At 35.9% G+C, this 24,539-nt stretch overlaps 1 protein-coding gene across 3 annotated transcripts; it reads left to right on the forward strand.

Annotated features, from left to right (window-relative positions):
• Nucleotides 1-1,698: 1,698 nt before the first annotated feature.
• LOC130747140 (uncharacterized) lies at nucleotides 1,699-24,158 on the forward strand. Of its 3 annotated transcripts, XM_057599980.1 has the most exons (51): nucleotides 1,700-1,962; nucleotides 2,598-2,895; nucleotides 3,100-3,328; nucleotides 3,705-4,044; nucleotides 4,170-4,283; nucleotides 4,385-4,513; nucleotides 4,586-4,777; nucleotides 4,873-5,067; nucleotides 5,301-5,438; nucleotides 5,592-5,714; nucleotides 5,804-6,057; nucleotides 6,777-6,880; nucleotides 7,079-7,173; nucleotides 7,249-7,488; nucleotides 8,309-8,497; nucleotides 8,627-8,708; nucleotides 8,834-8,901; nucleotides 9,325-9,470; nucleotides 11,819-11,927; nucleotides 12,015-12,161; nucleotides 12,253-12,300; nucleotides 12,382-12,510; nucleotides 12,591-12,821; nucleotides 12,908-13,042; nucleotides 13,121-13,206; nucleotides 13,278-13,383; nucleotides 13,708-13,803; nucleotides 13,932-14,084; nucleotides 16,000-16,182; nucleotides 16,270-16,484; nucleotides 16,568-16,700; nucleotides 17,059-17,184; nucleotides 17,962-18,006; nucleotides 18,164-18,241; nucleotides 18,407-18,523; nucleotides 19,007-19,133; nucleotides 19,215-19,315; nucleotides 19,402-19,539; nucleotides 19,643-19,726; nucleotides 20,265-20,411; nucleotides 20,498-20,629; nucleotides 20,720-20,749; nucleotides 20,858-21,004; nucleotides 21,481-21,542; nucleotides 21,789-21,942; nucleotides 22,042-22,233; nucleotides 22,329-22,433; nucleotides 22,648-22,782; nucleotides 23,266-23,484; nucleotides 23,637-23,738; nucleotides 23,842-24,158. In XM_057599980.1, exons 1-51 carry the CDS (start codon nucleotides 1,834-1,836, stop codon nucleotides 23,977-23,979), a joined length of 7,215 nt encoding a protein of 2,404 aa, XP_057455963.1. In that variant the 5' UTR covers nucleotides 1,700-1,833; the 3' UTR covers nucleotides 23,980-24,158. The 3 variants fall into 3 exon arrangements, with proteins under 3 accessions (XP_057455961.1, XP_057455962.1, XP_057455963.1); XM_057599978.1 differs by having other exon boundaries at nucleotides 1,699-1,962; nucleotides 20,498-20,749; XM_057599979.1 differs by having other exon boundaries at nucleotides 1,699-1,962; nucleotides 19,402-19,515; nucleotides 20,498-20,749.
• The last annotated feature ends 381 nt before the right edge of the window (nucleotides 24,159-24,539 follow it).

The following is a 24,539-nucleotide window of genomic DNA, read 5'->3' on the forward strand; positions in this document are numbered from 1 at the left end:
ATTCGTGTATATAACAAAAAAAAATCAGAGACAATGACCTAAGTTAAAATAAGAAATTGAGCATAAGCCAAAAGCTTTTCTAGAATGTTACCTGTATATCATCGTTAAAAACAAGATCACGTGAGTTGTATCTATCCAGCAGATTGAATGCATTATGGTTGGCAAAATCATAAAACTGAAAATGAATCAAGAGATTACTAAAACTATAGATGCACTGTTACAAGTACTTCAGAATCATTATGTAATTTCAAAAGCAATACATTACCTGACATAAAAGTAATACTTCTTAAACCATCTTAATTATAGTTAAAATGAGAACCGCATAAGTAGTTTGTAATGTACAAAAAAGTATTTCTCAAAAGAGACCACTTATCAAAAGTAGCTAATCCCACATAATAATTAGCATAAAGCCACTGACCTTTCTCTACCTTGCAGCAATTTGCCCATTGCATTGCCCCTTTCGTATTGAAACCTGATCCAATGCAATCTGAACAACATAAACAAGGACATGAGAATCATTACAATACGATGTTAGCTCCTGTGGATGCACCAATCACCTCGAATTCAAAGAAACGATTGTGTAGCGCAATACACGAAGAAGCATGACGAATGAGATCGGAACTCAGGTTCAGAAGGAGAAAAATCAAAAGCTCATGACAGACAAAAGATGAGCAATTACGAACGAGGTATGAAGAATGAGGAATCAGATCTAACGCTTTGTGGGATGTTGAAGTGGGTGTGTCAGGCAAACAGAGGGGCGCAGGATAACAGCAAACCTCCACTATCAGTTTTGTGAAATAAACATAAGAAAATTAACACACTTTATTTCTCTTTGAGTAATGTTGCTTCAATTTTATTTTCAAGAGTAAATTAATAGAGAAATATAAATTAAAAAAAAACATGAATGGATACTTGAGGCCTATGCGAACCCTCTTATAAATCCATTTCATTAAATTTTTTTTTTAACATTACATCTATTTTCAATTTTTATTAGAGAAAGAGGTTCTTGGAGAATGAGAAAGAAATGATTGTGTAAAAATAGAATGAAAGCTGGGTGAGCGACTTTTCGGAGGAATAGGTCTGTGGTGGGAAAAAATATTTGACGAGTCAACGGAATTATTATAAGATTGACTTGAAAAGTTGACTAAAATTAATTTTTTTAATTATAAAAAACTAAAACAATATAAAAAAGAAAATAAGGACAAACAAATGACGGTAGATTAAAACACATTGATTTTTTTTTTAAAAAAAAATGTTCAAAACACATATATTTAAAACAATGGTTAAGATGTATTTACTAAAAAAAAAACATATATAGTGTAACACAACATTTAGATTAACAATTTTATTAAACACAACTAACCCGTGCCTTACATGGGTAATTCCACTTGGACAACATAATTAATTTAAAACGTTATAACTAAACACAATTTCCACTACAAGACTTTAGACATTAAACTTAAAAGCTAATAAAACAGCATATAACAAAAGTCACTCGTGCCTCGCACGGGTAATTCAACTAGTGATAGTTTAAATAAATGTTAGAATAATTTTCAAAATTTGTATATTTGCATATTCAAAAATGTTGATATATTGATAAGAATCCCAAAAAATCCTCCATATTTTACATAACAAACCCTAAACCCAATTGGAAAATGGCCCAAGCCTGCAACTAAATAAAAAGGCTATCACAACAACATAAACATTCACAACGCGATCACTTTCCAAATACCCAAATCTTCTTCTTCACTCTCAATCTCTCTCGCGCATTCGTTTCTGCTCTTCGCTCTCGCTCTCGTGTGCCCTCGATTTCCCATCGTGTTCCCTGTGGTGATGATTCTGCACTCCTCGTCGTCGCTCACCATGGCCGATTTCACCTCCACTGCTTCCGACCAGATTCGGTTCCTGCTCAACTCCTTGAACGAAGTCAACTCTGACTCCGTTTTCCATCAACTCTCTCAGGTCTTGATTCATCAACTTGAATTTTGTTGATTTTGTTTTTCACACTTCATTTTGAGGGTTTCTGTCAAATTTTGGGAATTGACAACATGCTTTGTGTTTGAACTGTTGTTTGTGCTGCGTGATTGGTAAAATTTCTTGCTTTTTGATGTGGGGTTTTTCGAAAACGCGATTTTAGGGTTAAATTGATGTGCTTGTGTGAGTGTGTTTATGGTTTAATTTTGTGATCATAGTGTGTAATTGGTAAATTTCTTCGATGCTGATGAGTTTAAGAAATGGACCATTTCGTTGTGGTTTTGGGGTGGGTGGGTTGAAAATTTGATCTTTAGTTCGAATCTTCGGACTATTGTGATTAAAATAGTCTGGGTGGGTGATTTTGTAGAGACAATTAGAGTTCTGTGGTGGTGGTTGATAATGTGACTCATTTTGCCATGATATATTTGTACTATTTTCCGGTATTGTTCTGCATTTTGCTTTCCCCTTAAATTGCCGTAATCTGTGGAATAATAGGCTGAAATTGGTGTCAGAAGCTTGCTGCGGTAGATTTGGTTTAGGGTGCTATTTAATTTTTAAACAATTCATATTTGGAGTGTTCTCTGTATTTTTGGTCTGACTAGATTGGTTATTGACACTTGCAGTTCACTGAGTTTGGAACTGTTGGATGCATTTTGCTGCTTCGGACTTGCTTGGATCACTTTAATTATGTCAGAAGAGATATGAATGACATGCAAAATGAGCCAATTCTGGGGGCAGTCATTAAGCACCTCTTGGACAAACCAAACTTCAGCACAGTGTTGTCTGAGTCAGTGAAGAATGTAGAAATTAATGAAAGCTTTCTCCAAAGTTTTTGTAACGGATTGCAGTTGTCCTTATTGGAAAAAATTGCCATCAGCCTCGCTTTGTCGGATTCCGAAAATCCCGATGCCAGGTTATGTGGTAAGTATGAAGTCAATTTATAGTGTCAGTTAGTGCTTACTGTTATTCCCACATACATTTAACGGTACAGACAATATTGGTATCTTTCTGCAATATAATTTTCCTGGCCATTTCCATTTTTAGTGTGTTGCTATGTGTCTCATTTTTTTTCCTTGTTATTGTTATATACTTATATATTTAACCTAAACTATTGCGGCTTTGTAGGAAAGAATTTTTGCATGGCTCAGATTGAGGAATTGGGTGCCAGCCCTGGTTCTTTTAGTTGCCATGAACAAATTCACAATATTATCATGTTCCTCAAGCAGTCTGAGGGTCTTTCCAAGCATGCGGACTCCTTCATGCAGATATTGTCACTGGTGCAGTTCAAGGACACACCACCTTATGTTTTGACTCCAGTGCTACCAGATGAGATGCATGAGGCTGATTTTTTAAGGTGGTGATTATTTTGTCATCCTTTTTGTATGAGTTATTTTAGAAGACAGTTTGAGGTCAAAAGTGATGTTCATCACCTGGACTGACTACTTACCATTTAAGTTGACTACAGGCCATTCAGCCAATAACATTTATAGTCTATTATTTGATTTAACCACTGAAATAAGTGCTTAATATGAACTGTCTTAATCATTAATTAAATTTAAAATGTGGGTAGTTTAAAACTGGTAGCAAAACCACTTTTGGATATATTTGTATGCTTGTTTTATATTACTAATTACTAATACTAATTCAAGCATTGGATTGCAATGTTGCTACATATGCTATTGATGTATTTAACGACATGTCTACTCAGTAGCTCTACCTGTCGTTTACAGGAATATGGAGTTGTTCCATGAGTCTGGAGAAAATGATTTCGATGCTATTTTGGCTGACATACAGAAGGAAATGAACATGGGAGATATTGTGAAGGAACTAGGCTATGGCTGCACGGTTGATGTCTTACAATGTAAGGAGATATTGTCGCTCTTCTTACCTATAACTGATAAAACGCTCTCGAAATTACTTGGTGCTATTGTTCGTACCCATGCTGGGCTGGAGGACAACCAGAGCACATTCTTAACTTTTGGCACGGCCCTTGGATACAACAACTTGGCTGAGTTGCCGCCACTGAGCTCTTGGAATATTGATGTCTTGATAGATACAGTCAAACTCCTTGTAAGTTTTCTTGATTACAACTTCAAATCCCACTTTGTTATAAGCTTTTACTCCAGTTAAATTTGCAATTTGCATGAATATTAAGTAAATGCTTCATTTTTTCTGTGCTTTCTGTTCTGATACAGGCACCTCAGACAAATTGGGTACGGGTCATTGAAAATCTAGATCATGAAGGATTTTTCCTTCCTAGCGAAGAAGCTTTTTCTTTTCTCATGGCTGTATATAAACATGCCTATAAGGTATATATCATAACTTTATTTATGCCTTTCCTTGTGCTTTGTTGGTGAATATGTAAATCCTTAGGCATGGACTTCTGAATTTCTGAAATTGAGCCTCGCAGGAGCCATTTCCTCTCCATGCAATCTGTGGGTTTGTCTGGAAGAATACAGAGGGTCAGCTGTCTTTCCTCAAATATGCCGCATCAGCACCGCCAGAATTGTTTACCTTTGCACACTCTGCAAGACAGCTGGTATGGTGCTCTGTCTACATATTTGCTGTTTCTTTTTACCATCTCCAAATTTTTACGACAATAATTGTGCAGGCATATGTTGATGCGATTAATGGACACAAGCTTCAAAGTGGACATGCAAATCATGCCTGGCTGTGTCTTGACCTTTTGGATGTTCTCTGCCAGCTAGCTGAGAAGGGTCATGCCAGCATTGTTCGATCTATCCTTGATTATCCCCTTAAACACTGTCCAGACGTCTTGCTTCTTGGGATGGCACACATTAATGTACAATTTCACGGGTTCATATTCATTGGTTCTGCATAGCATCCTGTTTTTGCAATTGTGTCTTGTTATGAAGTTTGCATTTGTTGTTCTTGCAGACTACTTACAATCTCTTCCAGCGTGAAGTATCTCTGGCTGTTTTTCCCATGATAGTAAATAGTGCTGTAGGCAGTGGAATGATTCTACACCTTTGGCATGTTAATCCCAATCTGGTCTTGCGAGGGCTTATGGATTCTCAAAACAGTGATGTAGACAGCATTACTAAAATTGTGGACATTTGCCAAGAGCTAAAGGTTGTTCTCATTCATTTTGGTCATTTTCCTGATAGATATAGCTGGCTTACTGGACTGTCACTTGGAATTTTTGTATTTGATTTTTTTTTTAAATGAGTAACTTTTACCTTCCTCAAGCCCTTTTAGTTACCTTTTCAATAAGCCATCAAGCTTGTCATTTTGAATGCCAATCTCTTAACTTCGTTATTGCTGTTTGCCATTTTTAACTTCTATTTTTCTATATTTGTTTACAGATTCTATCGTCAGTGCTGGAAATTATTCCCTCTTATTATAGTATAAGATTAGCAGCTGTAGCTTCAAGAAAAGAATTTCTTGATCTTGGGAAGTGGTTGAGTAGCATCTTGACTACGTACAAGGATGTCTTCTTTGAGGTAATTCTGCCTCACTAATGCCTTAATTTCTCATTTATCAAGATACTAGCAATAGAGATTTATGTTGTCTTCCAGTCTTGTGCATTTTAAGTTGTGCTACTCAGAATTTATTGAAGCAGAAAAGTGGCTGATTTATATAGGCTTACTTTGCAGGAGTGCCTCAAGTTCTTAAAGGAAGTCCATTTTTCAGGATCACAGAACCTCTCTGGCAATTCTTTTCATCAGCCTGGTGCTGTTCTGAATCTCTATACTGAGACAGCTGCTACCCTCTTGAAGGTTTGTCTCAACTTAATTTGTTTTTCTGCTCATCCCAGCCTTATCTGATATTCACCTTTGTCTGGGGATTTGTCTTTGTCCAATTACAGGTTCTTAAATCTCATACTGACTTGGTTACATCTGGACTACTTAAAGAGGAGCTTGAGAGTTTGCACATATCTATTATAGATTCAAATCCAAGGCTCCAAAATGGTGGGACTACTGATTCCTCTGCTTCTGATGGATACGCGGAGGACATTGAAGCAGAAGCAAACTCCTACTTCCATCAAATGTTTTCTGAACAGTTACACATTAATGCAATGGTGCAAATGCTTGCCCGATTCAAGGAATCTTCTGTGAAGAGGTATTTCAAGTCAGACCAATTTGTTACTTAAAATCCTAATGTTGCATTTTAGTTAGCTCTGACTACCCGCAAACAAATAAGTGTAGTACATCTTGGGGATTGGTAATAGGTAGAAACCTTTGTATTATGGTTTTCTTAGCTCACCTATCTATACTTCAACCTTTTAATTGCCGTAGGGAAATGAAACTTCAACCTTCAAGGTTAGATTTATATATGAATTTTCTTGTCCCTTGTATGGAAATTCTTACAATGGCATCTTATGCATTTTCTCATTCTACAATTTTAGGTACTAAATAGAACTATCTAGTTTTGGGAATTTTTGTAATCATTCATAAAAAAAGATACAGTAGATGGTGTTTGATTCCTGAGCCTTTTGCAGATCAAAATATTCTTTTGAACTTACTATTATCTAATCGGATCCCGACTAAAACTTTATCCTGTTGGCTGTATTTATTTGCCTAAAACGTCCTGTTCACAAATTGTTACCATCTTGCTTGAGTTTAGAACCTGCCTATAATCTTTATTAGGAAAGTTGACTCTTACTATACAGGTTCTTTCTGCGTTTTTTTATAATTATTATTATTAGTATCATGTCTGAAGGGAACTATGATTGAGAATTTTGCTGAGATTAATACTTGTTCAGGAACATGTCTGAGGAGTGATTGTTTAGTCTCATTGTTAAGTACTGATATCCTGTTGATTTTGGTTTGAGTTAACAGGGAAAAATCAATATTTGAGTGCATGATTCAAAACTTGTTCGAGGAGTATCGGTTTTTCCCCAAGTATCCTGAAAGGCAACTCAAAATTGCTGCAGTCCTATTTGGTAAGTTTTGCTTTTGGCGTCGTAGATGATGAAATTCACCTCAACTGTACACATATTGTTTATGTTATCAAGCTTGAAGTTTTTCTTATGCACACTACATGTCTTAGCTAACATTTCAATGTTTCTGGAAATTATATGCTTATTCATTGATTCCGATTTACATTATTTATTTGTTGTTTTTAAACATGTATGTATCAGGTTCTGTGATCAAGCATCAGCTTGTAACTCATCTCTCTCTGGGGATTGCGCTTCGTTATGTTCTTGATGCATTGCGCAAGCCTGCAGATTCAAAAGTTTGTATTGTTTTGTAAGGTGGATTTCTTGAAGTTTTTGTTTACGTATGACTTGATCACACCTTCTTGTTGCAGATGTTCTTGTTTGGAAGTCTGGCACTGGAGCAGTTTGTGGGTCGTCTTGTTGAGTGGCCTCAGTATTGCAATCACATTCTGCAAATTTCCCATTTGCGCAGTACGCATTCGGAAATAGTTGCTTTAATTGAACAGGCTCTTGCCAGGATTTCCTCTGGCCATATAGATGGAGATGGGGCGAGCCATGCTTCCATAATTGGTAACCATAATTCTGCACAGGCTACATTTGGTCATGTGGAGGTAAAAGTAAATTCCTTTCTTCCCCCTTTTGTCTTTTCTGTCTTCTAGCTTATGGATCAGATTCAAGAATTTGATTTTTGGTCTACGTAGGTCTGTTACAGTCACTCATGTGCTAGTCAGTTATTTAACTGTTAATGACAAGCTGTTCACTTCTAGTTTTATTAGTAGCCATATATACAGGTGTATATGCTGGCTTCTCGGGATCTTCATTACTAATTACTAATTTGAATTATTTCTCAACGTTTTTATGTCCAATATGGATTTGGTTGACAGTCAGCAATGTGGATATTATATTATATTTTATAATATATTTTACATGCTTATATTTTAAGAAACTCTTTCTTATAAAAGTTCAATAAATTTTAAAATATTATTTTTCCTCTTTCATATTTTTCTATCTTCAGTTTTTCATATTTTTCCTTCTTAGAACCTCCACCAGTGTGTATCACATAGTCCATCCTAGCCTGGGTTAGGCAGTTTACAGCTTACATGGAACTTCGTTGATTCTATACTTCATAAATTTTGTCTTGATGTAATGATGAAATTTTATTATAAAGAAAAAGAAACAATTCAAGTTGGGGGAGGATATAATATCCTTCTAAATCAAATAAAGATAAAACAATTCACTTGAGAGAACTCAGTAATGAAACTGGGTTGTGAGCACTGGCAACTGTTGTCAAAATTACATGAGTTAAAATGTTATTACTTGTTGATGAGTTATGACAGAAGAATGTTGTGTCTTTGTAATATTCAATTTATATGCTGGCTGTCCTTTCAAGTACTTTGTTTTTTTGATTTTGCTGTGTCCCTTTTGCCACAGCTCACTGGCTCTAGCGTGATACAACCTGGACAGCCACATTTGTCTATGCAACTTCAACAGAGACATGAAAATTCCTTTGATGATCGTCACAAAGCCTCCATTGGTTCATCTTCTGATGTAAAACCACTCTTATCTACTCTAGGTCAATCTTCAGTAGTTACACCCGCTGATGCTTCTAGTACTAATAAGGTACTTCAATTTTATTTCGTTTCTAGAGTATGATATAAATGATGCTCTTTTTCTCTCTACTCTTTTTACCCTTGTAGTCTTTAGTATTATTACTGTTACAGTAATGTTACTTTGATGCTACTGTTGCAGTTACATAGCATAGTCAGCACCTCGTCAATGCTATCTTCTTCTCCTGGATTTGTTCGTCCTTCCCGGGGAGCTACTTCTGCCAGTATGTTTCTGTTACCTGTGAACAACTTCTCCTGATTACCATAGATGGCTTAAATATTGGGCTTTGTTTCTGGTTTCATATGCTGAATTTATGCTGTGTTGATTTGATCTGTGCATCTGATGTAGAGTTTGGATCTGTCTTGAACATTGAAACTTTGGTCGCCGCTGCTGAGAAAAGAGAAACTCCTATTGAGGTGCGCTAGCCTTTTGCAAGAAATTGATTAGATTGGCTGCTTTCTTGAGTTTTGTTTATTAATCTGTTCAATTGTTTAGATCCTCAAACATTTAAATTAACTCCTTATGAACATCGTTCTAGTGTTTTTCTCTTGAAATGTTTAACTTCGGTTGTTTTGATCCTCAAACATAATTTTTCTACCTTAAACATTTAAACTTCAGATGCTGCGGCGGAGAATAGAGAAACTCCTATTGCAAGTAATTGATCAGATTGCCTGCTTTCTTGAGTTTTGTTTCTAAATCTGTCCAGTTTTTGTTTCTCAAACTTTAGATGTTATTTGTGTACGAATAGTGTTGATTAGATCCTCAAACACTTTAGTTTCTTTAAGTCTGCCTTTTTTCCCACATTAATTTATTGTTTTTTTTTGCTTGGCTATTAACAGGGTCCAGGATCGGAAGTTCAGGACAAGATATCATTTATAATTAATAATATATCATCTACCAATGTTGAAGCTAAAGCCAAAGAGTTCGATGAAATTTTGAAAGAGCAGTACTATCCATGGTTTGCACAGTATATGGTTATGAAAAGGTTAGCACACTTCACAAGTCATATCGTGTAATTGCTTAGAATAGTTTCCTTGTAGATGTATTTTGTTGAGAAATATTACATTGGCTAGAGATATGGTTCAGTATGTCCTTATACAGGTTAGAGCAATCCTCACATGTTAGCTAGTTTTTTGGGGTAGAGTTAGGTCTAGCCCGAATTTTAAGAAAATATTGTACTCAATTCTATATCTGTTTATTGGGCCACCCGTAGATTTTAAATCCTGCAAATTCCACGCTCCATATGTCCAATCCTTGGCGTGAGAGGGTGTGTTGAGAAGTCCCACATTAACTAGAGACATGGTTAAATAAGCACTTATAAAGGCTAAGAACAATCCTTATGTCTAAGTTAGCTTTTGAGGTTGAGTTAGGCCTTGCCCGGATTTTAAAGTATTTAAATGAGGGTATACTGTGCATAGATCTGTAAACAACTGATTTCAGCAGCTAACTTACAGTCTTTTGTAACAGACTTTTATGACAGCCACTTAACACTGAGCTTTATTGCAGAAGTAGGCTAGCAGGCTTAAGCTTGACTAGTCTATGATCTGATATGCTCGGAGTTCAGAATTAAAGTTGAAAATGAACTGTTGTGGTAAAGAAGATAAATATATTTTAGAAACTTATAAGTTTCTTTTACTTCTAAATCATATTTATATTCTTTGTACTGGAAAATTAACCAGATTGTAATTAGGGAATGAAGTCAGATTTTCTATGCTTGTACTATATGTTGAATTTGTAGATACTTCAAATGTACCCTTTTCCCCATGAATATTGACTTTTTGTATGCTTGCACTATGAATTGTGTTGAGCTTGTAGATACTCAGTGTACCCAATTCGCCATACAGAAATAAACTGAACCAACTATATTTAGATGATCTTATTGTTGGGGAGACTAGGGAAGCCCAAGCAACAATGGTCCAGTACTAAATAAGACACTGAGAGAACAAGACACGACATCTTCATCCATAACCTTACCCATTCTTAACCTTTGAAGCACGGACACCACAACACAACACTAACACGCGACATGTTAATATCCAAAATGTAGGATGTCATGACACTGCTCATTTGTATTTTAAAAAATAAATCGTTAATATGAAAAATCTTAATTGACATGGTATTTTTAATTGGTCACGTGACTATCACATGACTATTAAATTGTTTTAATCTTGGCCATTCATGATTAGATCTTAGGTCACGATTTATTCTCACGTTATCATATAAAAGGCTATTCTAATAAGATACATCCTGTCAAAGTTCAGACAATTTAGTCTCTTTACATAGAAAACATAAAACAAATTTCTAAGCTCTATGCCAATGAGCTTCACAAAAAAAAAATACTATGATGCATCATTTTACCAAGTAAGAGCTTTGCCTTAAAAAAGAGATCCATCTAATGGCTTTCACCTCCTTCATGATCATCATCATTGGAAAATCAAAGTATAAATTTTTTTATGGCTTAACTTTAAAAAAAATTAATGTGTCCTAGAGATGTCCGTTCAAGAAGAAAAGATGTTAGCTCAAGTTTCCGAGCAGCAAATAAATTTTTTTAGATGACACGAAGAGGTTTCTGCTATGTGTCATACGAGTTTCTGATTAGAGTCAGTGTTGCATGAGTCTTCAAACTCTGCCCATGGCCGTCACCATTGGCTTTGATACCACCGTTGGTGAGAACCTATCCTAGATCTATTTATATAGCAACCCATAAATGCGCTGACCAAATATGTCTACTACTAATTTCTCGCTTCACATATCTGATATCTTGGACGGGTAGTGTTGCCTAATATCTGCAATGACTGCGCTATGGTAGAATTCCAGCAAGCCGCCATGTCCGATATTCCACCATCATTATTTGTAAAATATATCCTGTTTTTAGCTTTCCGCCATCCGTCATTAACAACAATATCATGGGGGGATGTGTTAAATGTTCCACATCGACTAGAGGTATGGCCAAAACAGGAGCTAGCTTTTGGGATGAAGGAGTTAAGCCTGGCCCGAATTCTAAGTGATCTATTGACTCATAACATGCTATTGGGGGTATTTAATGAAACAACCCAATGCAGTGTTTTTCTTCTCTATCTGTCTCCCTCTAGATTGAAATGGAAAATGAAATCATTAAAATGGAGGATAGAAGAGGGATTTGCTTGTGGAAGTGCAGAGGAAGGAAGTTTCTTATTTCACTTGGTTTTTATTAATGAATGCTCTATCCTTTTCTTTCTTTTACTTCCAGTATGTGAACAACACATCATGCAATGCAGTTGCTATATTTATCTTATTATATTTGTTGTGTACTTTTATTTACTTTCTCTAATTCCAATTTGTACTTATTGGTAGAGTGAGCATTGAGCCAAATTTTCATGATGTGTACCTGAAATTCCTTGATAAAGTTAATTCAAAGGCTTTGAACAAAGAGATTGTGCAGGCAACTTATGAAAATTGCAAGGTTTGAACCTTGTTACTATTCCCTGCTTAATTAAAGTCAGGATGTGTGAAAATCTGAAATAATACTTGGTGTTTGTGTGCTTTTCAGGTTCTTTTAGGATCAGAACTCATAAAGTCAAGTTCAGAAGAGCGCTCTCTGCTGAAAAATCTGGGGAGCTGGCTTGGAAAGTTGACAATTGGTCGAAATCAGGTTTTGAGGGCTCGTGAAATTGACCCAAAATCTTTGATTATAGAGGTGATTTCCAAATTGAATATATTTTAGTAGCTGAATAGCTGGTGACTTTTCAATTGATCTTTTGCTAACCAAGCTGTTTTTCATGTTGCAGGCATATGAGAAGGGGCTGATGATTGCTGTTATTCCATTTACTTCAAAGGTATATTTTTTTACTATTGTCATTTGTTTTTGAAGGTTATATTCAGTCTGGTAATATATAATCAACAATTTCATGATGTAGATCCTCGAACCATGCCAGAGCAGTCTTGCATATCAGCCCCCTAATCCTTGGACCATGGGCATTTTGGGATTGCTTGTTGAGATTTATTCAATGCCAAACCTAAAAATGAACCTCAAGTTTGACATAGAGGTACCGAGTTCTTCTATTTCTGGTTGGAGTTTTATTGACAGTTTTTTTGAACTTCTTTATTCAAATATTGTGTTATACAGGTATTGTTCAAAACTCTTGCCGTAGAGATGAAGGATGTCACACCAACTTCTCTCCTGAAGGATCGCAAAAGAGAAATTGAAGGGAATCCTGATTTTTCTAATAAAGATGTTGGGGTGTCTCAAGCACAACTGGTTTCTGATATAAAACCTGGCCTTGTACCGCCTGTAAATCAAGTGGAGTTACCACCGCTTGAAGTCACAAATCCATCCAATCCACATATGTTGTCTCCGGTTGGTGTTCATTAAATTTTATGGGACTTTGGATACCTCAATTTGTTTGTTATAAATTGGTTCTTACAATATTTCTGGTTGGATAGTATGCTGGTCCTCTACATATAACCACGGGACCATTGATTGATGATGAGAAAGTAACACCTCTGGGCCTCTCTGATCAACTTCCAACCGCTCAAGGACTGTTACAAGCCACTACTAACCCATCACCTTTTAGCCAGGTTGGAATCCGAGTTCCCCTTCTTTCATGAATCATGTATATCTTAGCAGCATACTACTAATTACTTCTTGTTTTTCAGCTCTCAACACAGATCCCTAACATAGGGACTCATGTTATTATCAATCCAAAGCTCAGTGGTTTTGGATTGCAAATGCATTTTCAGAGGTATGGTGTTCTGGCAATATTCTTGTGCTGTTTGTTGTATCTATCTGATAGTCTAACTTTATTTATTGCAGAGCGGTACCTATTTCAATGGATAGAGCTATCAAAGAGATAGTCACTGGTATTGTGCAGCGCAGTGTTTCCATAGCAACACAAACAACTAAGGAGCTTGTTTTGAAGGTTGATATATCAGTGAAATCCAACTTCTTACTGCTTGGTTTTGCAAATCTATTTATTGTGCTTCCTAATTTAGTCTTCGTTGCAGTGGATATGACTCAGATATTATGATTTATAATATTGAGTTCTATTTCCAATTTGTATTAATATCTATTTATAGAAGCATTTGCTGAAGAAGTGTATGTTAGCTGGAAGCTAGCAAATCTTCTATGCATTGTGTAATACTTATAGAAGCTGTCATAGTCTGCTCTACCCAGAAACCTTAGTCAGAAATTTTTTGTACTGAACTCGGTTTGCTTTATTTTAATTTATTTAATACATTTGCAGGATTATGCTATGGAATCAGATGAAACACGTATATTAAATGCTGCACATTTGATGGTTGCTAGTCTGTCCGGAAGTTTGGCTCATGTCACATGCAAAGTAATGTGCTGAAATATGATGATTAATCTATTCTTTTTGCTTACTTCTAAGAAATTTCTTTTAGGATTATATGCTTTATACTCACTACATATTATATTTTCATCTACTTATTGTATCTGTTTTTCCAGGAACCTTTACGAACATCAATATCAAACCAACTGAGGACGGCACTTCAGAATATAAATATTGCAAGTGAAATCTTGGAACAAGCTGTCCAACTTGTCACCAATGATAATCTTGATCTTGGTTGTGCTGTCATTGAACAGGCTGCTACCGATAAGGTTAGCTCTAATAAATGGGTTTACCTGTGGTTATAGTTATTTTCACAGTGCAGGTGGTAGGAAATCTTTTGCTTTTATTGCTTCTCTTAAAATATTTTATTCTGAGGTATTTGCACTATGATTTAAATTATGTTGACATGGTTGTTTTAATTACTGAAGTATATAGTACTAGTATTTTCAAACTTCTAAATGTAAATTTTCTGGGTTTATAATTAGTATCATTGTGTAGTCTCATTTCTTCTGTGTTAATTTTATTGTGTTAACTGGTGGAAGAAAAGATTAGAATAAACATTTTTCGTATTTAAACTTTTCCAACAAGAGTTGTGTTATTCAAGTTTCATGCTTGATTGCTTGTCAGTCAAGTGTCGAAGTCTTTTAACTTCTCCGTAGGATTCCAAACGAGGAGTATCTGACCCAAGTCACTCAGAAGCAATGTTCTGAAAACCGGACTGGACCGGCCTGTCCGACCGGTTTAACCGGGGACCGGAGGTGTGGCCGGTCCGGAACAACAATAAAACCGGAGCAGTTGCAACCCGTTCAAAACTGGTTGACCAGATGAAAACCGGTGGTTCTCCGGTTCAATGCGGTTCACAAAATCATTCCATATATTCACGGTCTCTGTCAAAAAAAAGTTTTCCTTACCAGATTTGTTAGTACAGAAGTAAGAATAGAAGGGGAAACAAAAGTATATTGGAGTAGAGAATCAGAGAAAGAGAAAAATGAAATACAGTGTCTATCTTGTATGTGGAGATGACTGCAACTTGCTCATTTTCTTCCCTGACTCATCCCTCCCTCTATCACAAAGAGAAAACGTTGAAGAGGGCACAAGAAAGAAAGATGTTGGTGGCCAGCGGCTTATTTCCTTCTCTAACATATAATTGCATTACTTTTTAGGGTTATTATGGGTTTGTTTGTTGGGCTTTTAAACAAAACCACTAAAGGGGTTGCCATTTGACTACAAAGAAAAAATGAGTCTGCTTCTATTTTTTTAAATGCTTCAACAAAACTAATTTCTTTTGCTCTCTTTATCTTTTTAAATCTGCCTTTAATTTAATTTTTCTTTTATTTGTATATAGATAAATTATTGTTATAAAATAATTAAACCTAAAGTGAATCAAGCCTTTACGATCATATGTATTATTTTATTTTTTATTTATAGATATCATATTTACTATTAAGTTAATTAATAAATTATATAAAGTTTTTAAAAAATATCATCTAATTACTACCGGTTCGACTCTGGTTGGACCTTTAAACCTTAGACCATAGCTTGACCGGTTCAATTACCGGTCTGATTTTCTAAACATTGCTCAGAAGTATCCATGCTTCTTAGTGTCAATATAGGCAACAATATATTTGGGATTTCTTGTTTGAATGCATGTTAATGTACTAAACTAGAAAATATAAGGCGACTAAATCATGAAGAATAAACACGAGGTGTGTTAGAGATATGTGCATCTACTCTTACTTATATATGTGACTCTCCCCTTTCTCTTCTAGAGTTTCTGTGTCCTTCCTATTGTTAGTTTCCAGTTGTATTCTGTTATGGATGGTTTCAGCCTGTTGATAGTTTCAGATGGTAATTATCACACTTTCTCTCTCTCTCTCTCTCTCTCTCACACACACACACACATTATTTCTCAGACTACGATGTTAACAAGGTGTGGTAGCCCTGTTCTTTAGGTAGATAATGACATTATATTGATATAGAAAATTCCACATTGGAGACTATGTAATTTAAATCCGTTGTGGAATGAAATAAACTTTTAGGGTATTCTTCTATAAATATAGGTTAATAATATTTGTCTTTCTTCATAAGTCTTAATTTGTTTAAGCTCATTATTTACAGGCTTGTTCACTTTGATTTTTTTTTGAACGTAGCTTGTTCACTTTGTTGCTGTCCACTATTTTGTAGGCAATAAGCACCATAGATACAGAGATTGGTCAACAACTTTCTGTGAGAAGGAAGCATCGAGAAGGTATGGGCTCTACATTTTTTGACGCGAACATGTATCAACAAGGTTCAATGGGTGGTGTTCCAGAGCCCCTTCGACCCAAACCTGGTCAGCTGTCCCTCTCACAACAGCGCGTTTATGAGGTATTTAATTGTCTTGTGTTGATATTTTTGTGGGAATCTCCATTTTGAAGAACAGTACACAGTTTAATTGCTGTTCATTTATTTTAGGACTTTGTTCGGCTTCCGTGGCAAAACCAGTCTACCCAGAACTCACATTCTATATCTGGTGGTGTTTCTATTCAATCTGGAGGTACTGGTCTCACTGGTACCAGTGGTACTGTATCCGGACAAATGAGCCCTGGCTACTCTGTGAACACAGGATATGAAGGGGTCCCTCGACCAATAGATGATATTTCAGAATCTAATTTGGCTCCGCATTTTAGGTGACCTTTTTTGTTTTCACTATGGCGATGCTTTGAAGTAGCTTAATTCTAATTTTATTTACAATCTACATTTAATGTTTCAGTGCTTCCTCTGTTCACATCAGAGCCGCTGACAGTGTTTCCCAGCATAGTCTGGAGAAAGACTCTGTTGCCTCATTTCCTTCAACTGCTTCCACCCCTGAATTACATACAGTGGATTCTTCTGATGCTGTTAAAGTAAGAATTTTATATACGCATTTTTGTGAACCAATTATCCAAAACATTAAGCTGTCGAGTGAAAACACATGAATTTTTGTTATATTATATTTCTGACATGCCCCCTCATTCAAGAGATGCACAAGTTCACCTACTTTGTGCTGAAATTCAACTTTTCTTTTTTAGTATAATGGGGCAACAAGGATCGAACTCTAGACCACTCGGTCATAGAGGGTCGATACCGTGTCATGAACCAACTATCTCAAAAGCTGTAGTTGTGGGGTGAAGGCACCTGAATAGTTCTATAAACAAGCATCATATATATGCACCTCTAATGTGTGATTATTGATGTCTTAATGTGCTTCTGAACTAATGCAAGGATTCTGGAGCTTCTTCACAGCCACCGGTTTCATCAGGTGCCATGGAGCGCCTCGGAAGTAGCTTCTTGGAGCCTACTCTCACTACACGCGATGCTTTGGATAAGTACCAACTTGTAGCACAAAAGGTTGTGACTGATATTTAAGCTTCTTGTCATAGTTGTCTCTTTGCATCTCCTCTTTTCAAAGTTTTATTCCGTATCAGGCTTACTTTTGGTAGTTTGGGTGTGTTAAAATTTGGCTAGTGGTCATATCTGCTAGGTCATTGTACTATTTCTGTTATAGCAATCCGAAAAGTTTCATAATATAATGTTTGCAGCTGTTGTGAATTTGTGATGGAAGAGCTGTCCTAGGTCGCTAAGTTTTTAAACTTAATGGTCAGTTGATGTTATGATGCGGTAATAGAAGTCTAGAGCATGATCATCAGTTCATCTCTCCTAGACATGATTACCAATTTTGGATAATTTCAGCAATGTCTCTTTCGTGTGGGGTAGTAGTTTGGTTCAGCACTTGGGGTTGTTCTTTTTGGTTTAACCTTTAAGGATAGTGATGTTGAAGATTTAATAGATGCCTGGTCAAGATATTGCATTAGTTTTAGAAGGAATTGGTTTCAAGAATGATGATGCTTTATAAATTGTCTGCTTCAATGGAATTTGCATATGTTGTTCTTGGTTCTGTTATTTTTTCCAACAAAGGGGATAAGGGTATTGTTATGTATCTATGGGAAGACTTTGCAGAATCCAAAATGATGGACATCATGCATTATGGCCTTGAAACATGAAACCTATAGTTTCTCACGTGGAATTGTAGTGTAATATTTGAAACAGGGCCACCATTTATGGCAGGAGATTTTTTCTGTTCCACTTTGAGATGTTTATTAACAGTCTGTATGACATTGATTTCAGTTGGAAGCTGTCGTCAACAATGATTCCCGGGAAGCAGATATACAGGTATTTTCACTTTATTTACTCATCTTATTTATAAAACCTTCACTGTTAAGCCTATGAGTTGGTATAACTGCTAACCTGCTGTAGTTTTTCTGTTCCTTCCGTGAGAAATTGTCTTACCAATCTCGCCATATCTGATTTGGGTTTCACTTATATTTAGGGCATCATTTCTGAGGTTCCTGAGATCATACTCAGATGTGTTAGTCGAGATGAGGCTGCTTTAGCTGTTGCTCAAAAGGTGTGCTGTCTTCTTCTCGGAGTTTTATGGTTCATGAATTATACTAAGCTAGATATATTATCATTATTTGGTTGTTTCAATAGTACTCCACTTTCAGTGGAATGACTTACAATGCTTATCGATGTACTTTTTTCAAAAAATTAATGTCTGTTATTCCTCTAACAGGTTTTCAAGGGTTTATATGACAATGCAACTAACAACATTCATGTCTTTGCTCATCTTGCTATCCTAACTGCCATTCGTGATGTTTGCAAGCTTGCTGTCAAGGAACTTACTAGTTGGGTATGTTTTGTTGAACTACAAAAAGGTGCCATTAGTTGAATATATATTATGTTCTCTGTTAGAATTCAATTTTTTTCATTATTTCCTATTTATCTTTAGCAATATATGCCATGCACTAGGAGCTTTTCAATGAAAATTGCATATTCTGACAAAAGTTATTGAATTTCCTTTTAGAATATTGATGGTTTGGGGATCTCCTGATGTTTACATTTACGGATAAGGAACGGATAATTAAAATTTTGAAGTTGAAAAACAGTAAATAGTATTTACAAAAGATTTGTCCTATTCGCTATAATACCATTAAGAATCTATCTTTGAGACACTGGTTTCTTATATATATTATATATACAGCCAATCAAGGAGCTAAACATTAGCTAATTTACAGCAAGCAGATAAAGACAGTTGACTAACATCAAGTATTCAAACAGTGCCAGTTATTTATAATTATTTTACACTTATAGTCTTATTGTATAATTCTGGCAGGTAATTTATTCAGAAGAAGAAAGGAAATATAACAAAGATATTACTGTTGGCCTCATCCGCAGTGAATTGCTAAATCTGACTGAGTACAATGTTCATATGGCAAAACTTATTGATGGGGGAAGGAACAGTATGTCAAAAGAAAATTCTTTTACTGTTTTGCCCTTGTTATGCTATTATAATCAAATGACTTGACTGGATAAATGTGCAGAGGCTGCTACTGAGTTTTCTATCTCTCTTCTGCAAATCCTGGTTATTGAGGAACCTAAAGTTATTTCAGAACTTCAGAGTCTCGTTGATGCTTTGGCAAAGGTTTGTATTTCTGAGGAGTGTTGGCTTCCTTCTTGACTCCTAGATTCTATACCATATATTTAATATATATTCTTTTTCTTTTCCAGCTTGCCACCAAGCCTGGATTCCCTGAATCATTACAACAGCTTATTGAGATGATAAAGAACCCTGCGGCTAATACTTCTGCTCTATCTGCTAGTAATGCTGGAAAAGATGATAAGGCAAGGCAATCAAGAGACAATAAGGTCATAGGAGATATGTGGTTCAGCTGCACTGTTGTTTCGTGCACTTCTTTTTACCTTTTTTTCCCTTGATACCCAGCTTATTATGTCTCCATTTAAAAAACAGGGTCCTGGTCCACTTGCTGCAAACCGGGAAGACATGAACAATGTAGATTCTATTGAACCGGATCCTGCTGGATTCCGTGACCAGGTATTTTGTCCTTAAAATTGCTAGATAAGTTTGGATTTTTTTACGTGGATATTTGGTAAGAGTGTGCGTAGGATACCAATCAGAATTGGTTTTTATTTTGACTGCATTGTACTCTTGATGCATGGTTTGACCTAATGATGCATGGTTTTGACTGCATTGTACTTTTGATGCATGGTTTGATAAGAGTGTGCATGGTTTGACTAAGCATACTTTTTATCCTATAGGTTTTATTTTCTGCAGCAGTAGTTGAGTATTGACTGAGTAGAATAATTCATGTATATGAATATGCTATGGTTTGAACTAATTGCACCTTAAAATTGCTCTCCAAAGTTTGATTATCCCTTGTTGTCAAGGTCCTTGTAAAGTTTAACCTTTGGCAATAAGAGATAAAGAGAATGAATAAGATGCATATTTTGTCATGTTCTATTCAGACTAATGGAATTGTTTTATGACTGATCTGCATACCTTTGGAATTTTTTTATGGTCTCATCCGCACTAATTTGACCTTCTAATGGTTACTACAATGCATGTGTTGTAGGTTTCCATGTTGTTCCAAGATTGGTATAGGATATGTGAACTTCCAGGTGCCAATGATACAGCTTCTACCCATTTCATCTTACAGTTGCATCAGAATGGGTTGCTTAAGGGAGACGACATAACAGATCGCTTTTTCCGAGTGTTGCTGGTGGTGTTTCTTTCGTCAAGCAAGTTACTGCTTCCTACTGATTCCAGTATTGTCAATCTAACCTCCTTTTGTTGTCTTTTTACTAGGAACTTGCTGTTGCACATTGCCTATCCACTGAGGTGAATAATTCTGGGGCATTGCAGTCTCCTCAGCAGCTGCCAGCAATGTCATTTCTCGCAATTGATATTTATGCAAAGCTTGTCTTCTATATCTTGAAGGTTTTCAACTGTGCTCTTATTCCTATAATCCTATCTCTTTTCTTTTGGGTAGCTTTACCTTCTTACCGATTTTGTTCTTTGTTGGAACAGGGATCAAACAAACTATTCCTTCTTCCTAAGGTATGTAATGAACTCAAATCTAAATGCAGTTGCTCTTCCTCTTGGGCTTTATTAATTCTCTAATTTCTATAATGATGGTCTAAAAAGCTCCACGCTGCTTTCTGGCAGATTCTGGCAGTTACTGTTAGATGCATTCTAAAAGATGCGGAGGAAAAGAAGGCCTCTTTCAATCCAAGACCATTTTTCAGATTGTTCATCAACTGGCTTCTGGATCTTGGATCACTTGAACCTGTTACTGATGGTGCAAATCTTCAGGTATTTGGCACTTCCATTTACTGCTTCATTAGTTTCCTTTTTTTTTTTTCCTTTTTCATTAAAGAGTGGCCCTTTCCCCATTTCTATAAGCATTGTTCATCAACCTTGTATTATGAGATATAATCTGTTGCTAGGATCTTTATTTATAGCCTAGGGGACAGCTTCTAGCTGAACTGCTGATGCTTTACAAGCTGTATCTAACTAACTTACACAACTGATAAGTACTGTTACTGAAAGCCTAAGAACCATGTAAATAAGCCTAACAAAAGCACATAATAGAAAGTAACCATACTGCAGAATCTTAATAACCTGCGGTTTTTGCATCTCTCAACTGCACCTTATCAGATGACTTTACCCAATAATATTGTCAATACTTGTTTTTTAAACTTCAAGCTTAGTCGCCAAAAAAGTGATTATTTCCCTAAAATAAGTTATCCAAATGCACACTATGACTAATACTACTTTCGTAATTGCAGATTTTGATTGCTTTTGCCAATGCATTTCATGCTTTGCAGCCCCTCAAAGTTCCTGCATTCAGGTTAGACTACGAATTATGTTGTTATAATTGATGATTGGTTGAATTGTGGTATAACAAGTATTATAGCCATGGAATGGCATTCATTTGTTGGGAACGGATTCAATCCAGTAGAACTCTTTCAGTTATTTGTGTGAAGTGTTATAAATACTTTTTGGATATATTTTCGTCTTTTACACTTATTTTGTTTAATCATTTACCCTGTGTATTTTACTATTTAATTGGTTAATATGTGGAATATATCTTCAGTTTTGCCTGGCTTGAGTTGATTAGTCATAGGAGCTTCATGCCAAAAATGGTGACGGGTAATGGTCAAAAAGGTTGGCCTCATATCCAAAGGTTGCTTGTGGATTTGTTCCAATTCATGGAGCCTTTTCTGAGGCATGCTGAACTTGGAGACCCGGTTCGTCTGTCTTTTCCTCAATTGTTTGCTCCCAATTTGGTCTGCTTATTTGCTCCAAGTGCTCACTTCTGCTTAATTTTGTCTTGGTGTTATAATTAGGTTCGTTTTCTCTATAAAGGCACTCTTAGGGTGCTCTTGGTGCTACTTCATGACTTCCCAGAGTTCCTATGTGACTATCACTTTACCTTTTGTGATGTTATCCCTCCAAGTTGCATTCAGATGCGAAATATCATTCTTAGCGCATTTCCACGTAGTATGAGGCTACCAGATCCTTCCACTCCCAATTTGAAGGTCTCCAAATCTACTATATTCTTTTTAACTTTTTGCTATGGCTAAGCACATTAAGATGACGAGTTTATTTCACTGTGTTGTGCTTTTGTATGCAGATTGATTTGCTTCAAGAAATAACTCAATCGCCTCGCATACTATCAGAGGTTGATGCAGCACTTAAAGCAAAGCAGATGAAAACTGATGTAGATGAATACCTTAAGGTCTGTCCCCTCCTCCCGTTCTCTTTTAATTGGTTATGTTATTGATTAAGGGTTTATGTTATTGATTAAGGCCCTTCTTTGCAAATTGTCTTCCTTTTTTTTACCTTAAATATATTCTTCTCTTAAATTCTGCTGCACATCGTATTGGTTAGAGTTTCAACTTCATTCTACATTCATGTCTTTCACTTTCTTACGTTTTATTTAAATTGTGCAGACAAGGCAACAGAATTCTCCATTTTTGTCTGAACTGAAGGAGAAGCTGCTCCTCTCACCCAATGAAGCTGCCTCAGCTGGGACCCGTTACAATGTGCCACTAATTAACTCCCTTGTGTTGTATGTAGGAATGCAGGTACTGTAAATTTGAATCTTTGATGTTCATATTTTCCTCTGCAGTAATTAGTTCAAAATAACATGGAATAAACCGAGGTTGAACTTCTAGAATGGATTTTGAAAATCACCTATGAGGAGATGAGAATGTTACTATGGATGGATGGTTACACAATGCAAGGTAGGGTTAGGAATGAAATCATTATAGAGAGCTGGGTTTGCTCACTCGGTAGTAAAGATGATAGTTTCGTATTGGTGGTTTGGAGAAGAACCACAAAAGCACTGGAAAGAAGGTTGACCATGTGGAGAATAGTCCAGCAGTTAGGTCGCTGAAGACGAAGGAAAACTATAGGCTAAACCATAACATACTTTATCTTAAAAGATATTCTGACTGAAAGATATATGTTTTGGTCAAAGTTTGTTAATTGTGAAACACGAAGAGCATAATACTATCATCTTGAATGTGCATTTATGTTTTCTTTCAATTTTTGTTTTTGTATAATAGGGTATTCAGGGACGAACTCCGCATGCACAGTCAGCCGGAATGTTGGCTGTATTTTCTGTTGGTGCTGCATTGGATATTTTTCAGACACTAATTGTGGACTTGGACACGGAAGGGCGTTACCTTTTCCTAAATGCTATTGCTAACCAACTGCGTTATCCCAATACTCACACACACTACTTTTCCTTCATCCTGCTCCATTTGTTTGCAGAGTCTAACCAGGTATATATGTATATAGTCTTGCTGTTTTTAATGTTAAACTCAATCCCAATCTGTTTTTACTTATGATAAACTTGTATTAATTTTGTCGTGTTTAGTCTGGCTTCAACTAATTGAAGAATATGCATAACTGTATTTATGTTGTGAATTTGCAGGAAATTATCCAAGAACAAATTACAAGAGTCGTGTTAGAACGCTTAATTGTTAATCGACCTCATCCTTGGGGTCTCCTGGTTACTTTTATTGAGCTGGTCAAGGTATTCTTCAATTGCTTGTATACCTATCTCTTATCTCTTATGAGCATTTTAGTAGTTGCTTGCAATTAACACTTTTTTTCCTTTCTTTCTTTGTCATTGCCAGAATCGCATGTATAGCTTCTGGAACAGATCTTTCATAAGATGCGCGCCAGAGATCGAAAAACTATTTGAATCACTATTTGAATCAGTCTCAAGATCTTGTGGAGGTCCAAAACCAGTGGATGAGTCTGGATGGGTCTGACTGTGATCCTGCTTGTTGATTTTGTATTGACCATTTTAAATGGCGCTATGTACACTCAATTGTTGATCCAACATACCTTGTGTGTAGATTACTCTTTGTAAATGGAATTTTCTTTTAACTTTCGTAAGTTGTATACATTACCTTGTATTTCTTAATGTCAGATGATAGCTTTTAATGAAGTTAGAAAGCTTATTGTCTAAGTTTTCAGGGATAATATTAGAAAAAATTACTTGTTACTTGAGCTTTGCACCCGATGTTGTGAAAGTCGAGATTTTATGTGGGATCGGTGAGGGAGTACAAAATCGTAGATCATAAAGTCGTAAATTGGATTGTAAGGTTCTACCATTCATGTAAAAATACACTTGAAACATATACATATTAATAAAAAATAGCATAGATAGAGAAAATATCATGTAAATCTTATCATGATACTAAAGTTCTAATCAAAATTCATAATAATTTGAATGATTCACACCCTTATAAGAGTCAAACTAAATCCATAGGATTGAGGCTAACAAGTAAAGCACAAAAGAAGAAAATAAAACAATAAATGTCTAGTA

Source organism: Lotus japonicus, chromosome 3, assembly GCF_012489685.1.
Source record: "Lotus japonicus ecotype B-129 chromosome 3, LjGifu_v1.2".
NCBI classification, from domain to species: domain Eukaryota; kingdom Viridiplantae; phylum Streptophyta; class Magnoliopsida; order Fabales; family Fabaceae; genus Lotus; species Lotus japonicus.

Excerpts from the sequence above, each read along its gene's own strand:
- LOC130747140 (XM_057599978.1), top strand. The coding sequence starts at position 1,834 with ATGATTCTGCACTCCTCGTCGTCGCTCACCATGGCCGATTTCACCTCC. Across the intron at positions 1,963-2,597 it reads TTTTCCATCAACTCTCTCAG|TTCACTGAGTTTGGAACTGT; the intron begins GTCTTGATTCAT and ends TGACACTTGCAG. Across the intron at positions 22,234-22,328 it reads CTTCCACTCCCAATTTGAAG|ATTGATTTGCTTCAAGAAAT; the intron begins GTCTCCAAATCT and ends TTTTGTATGCAG.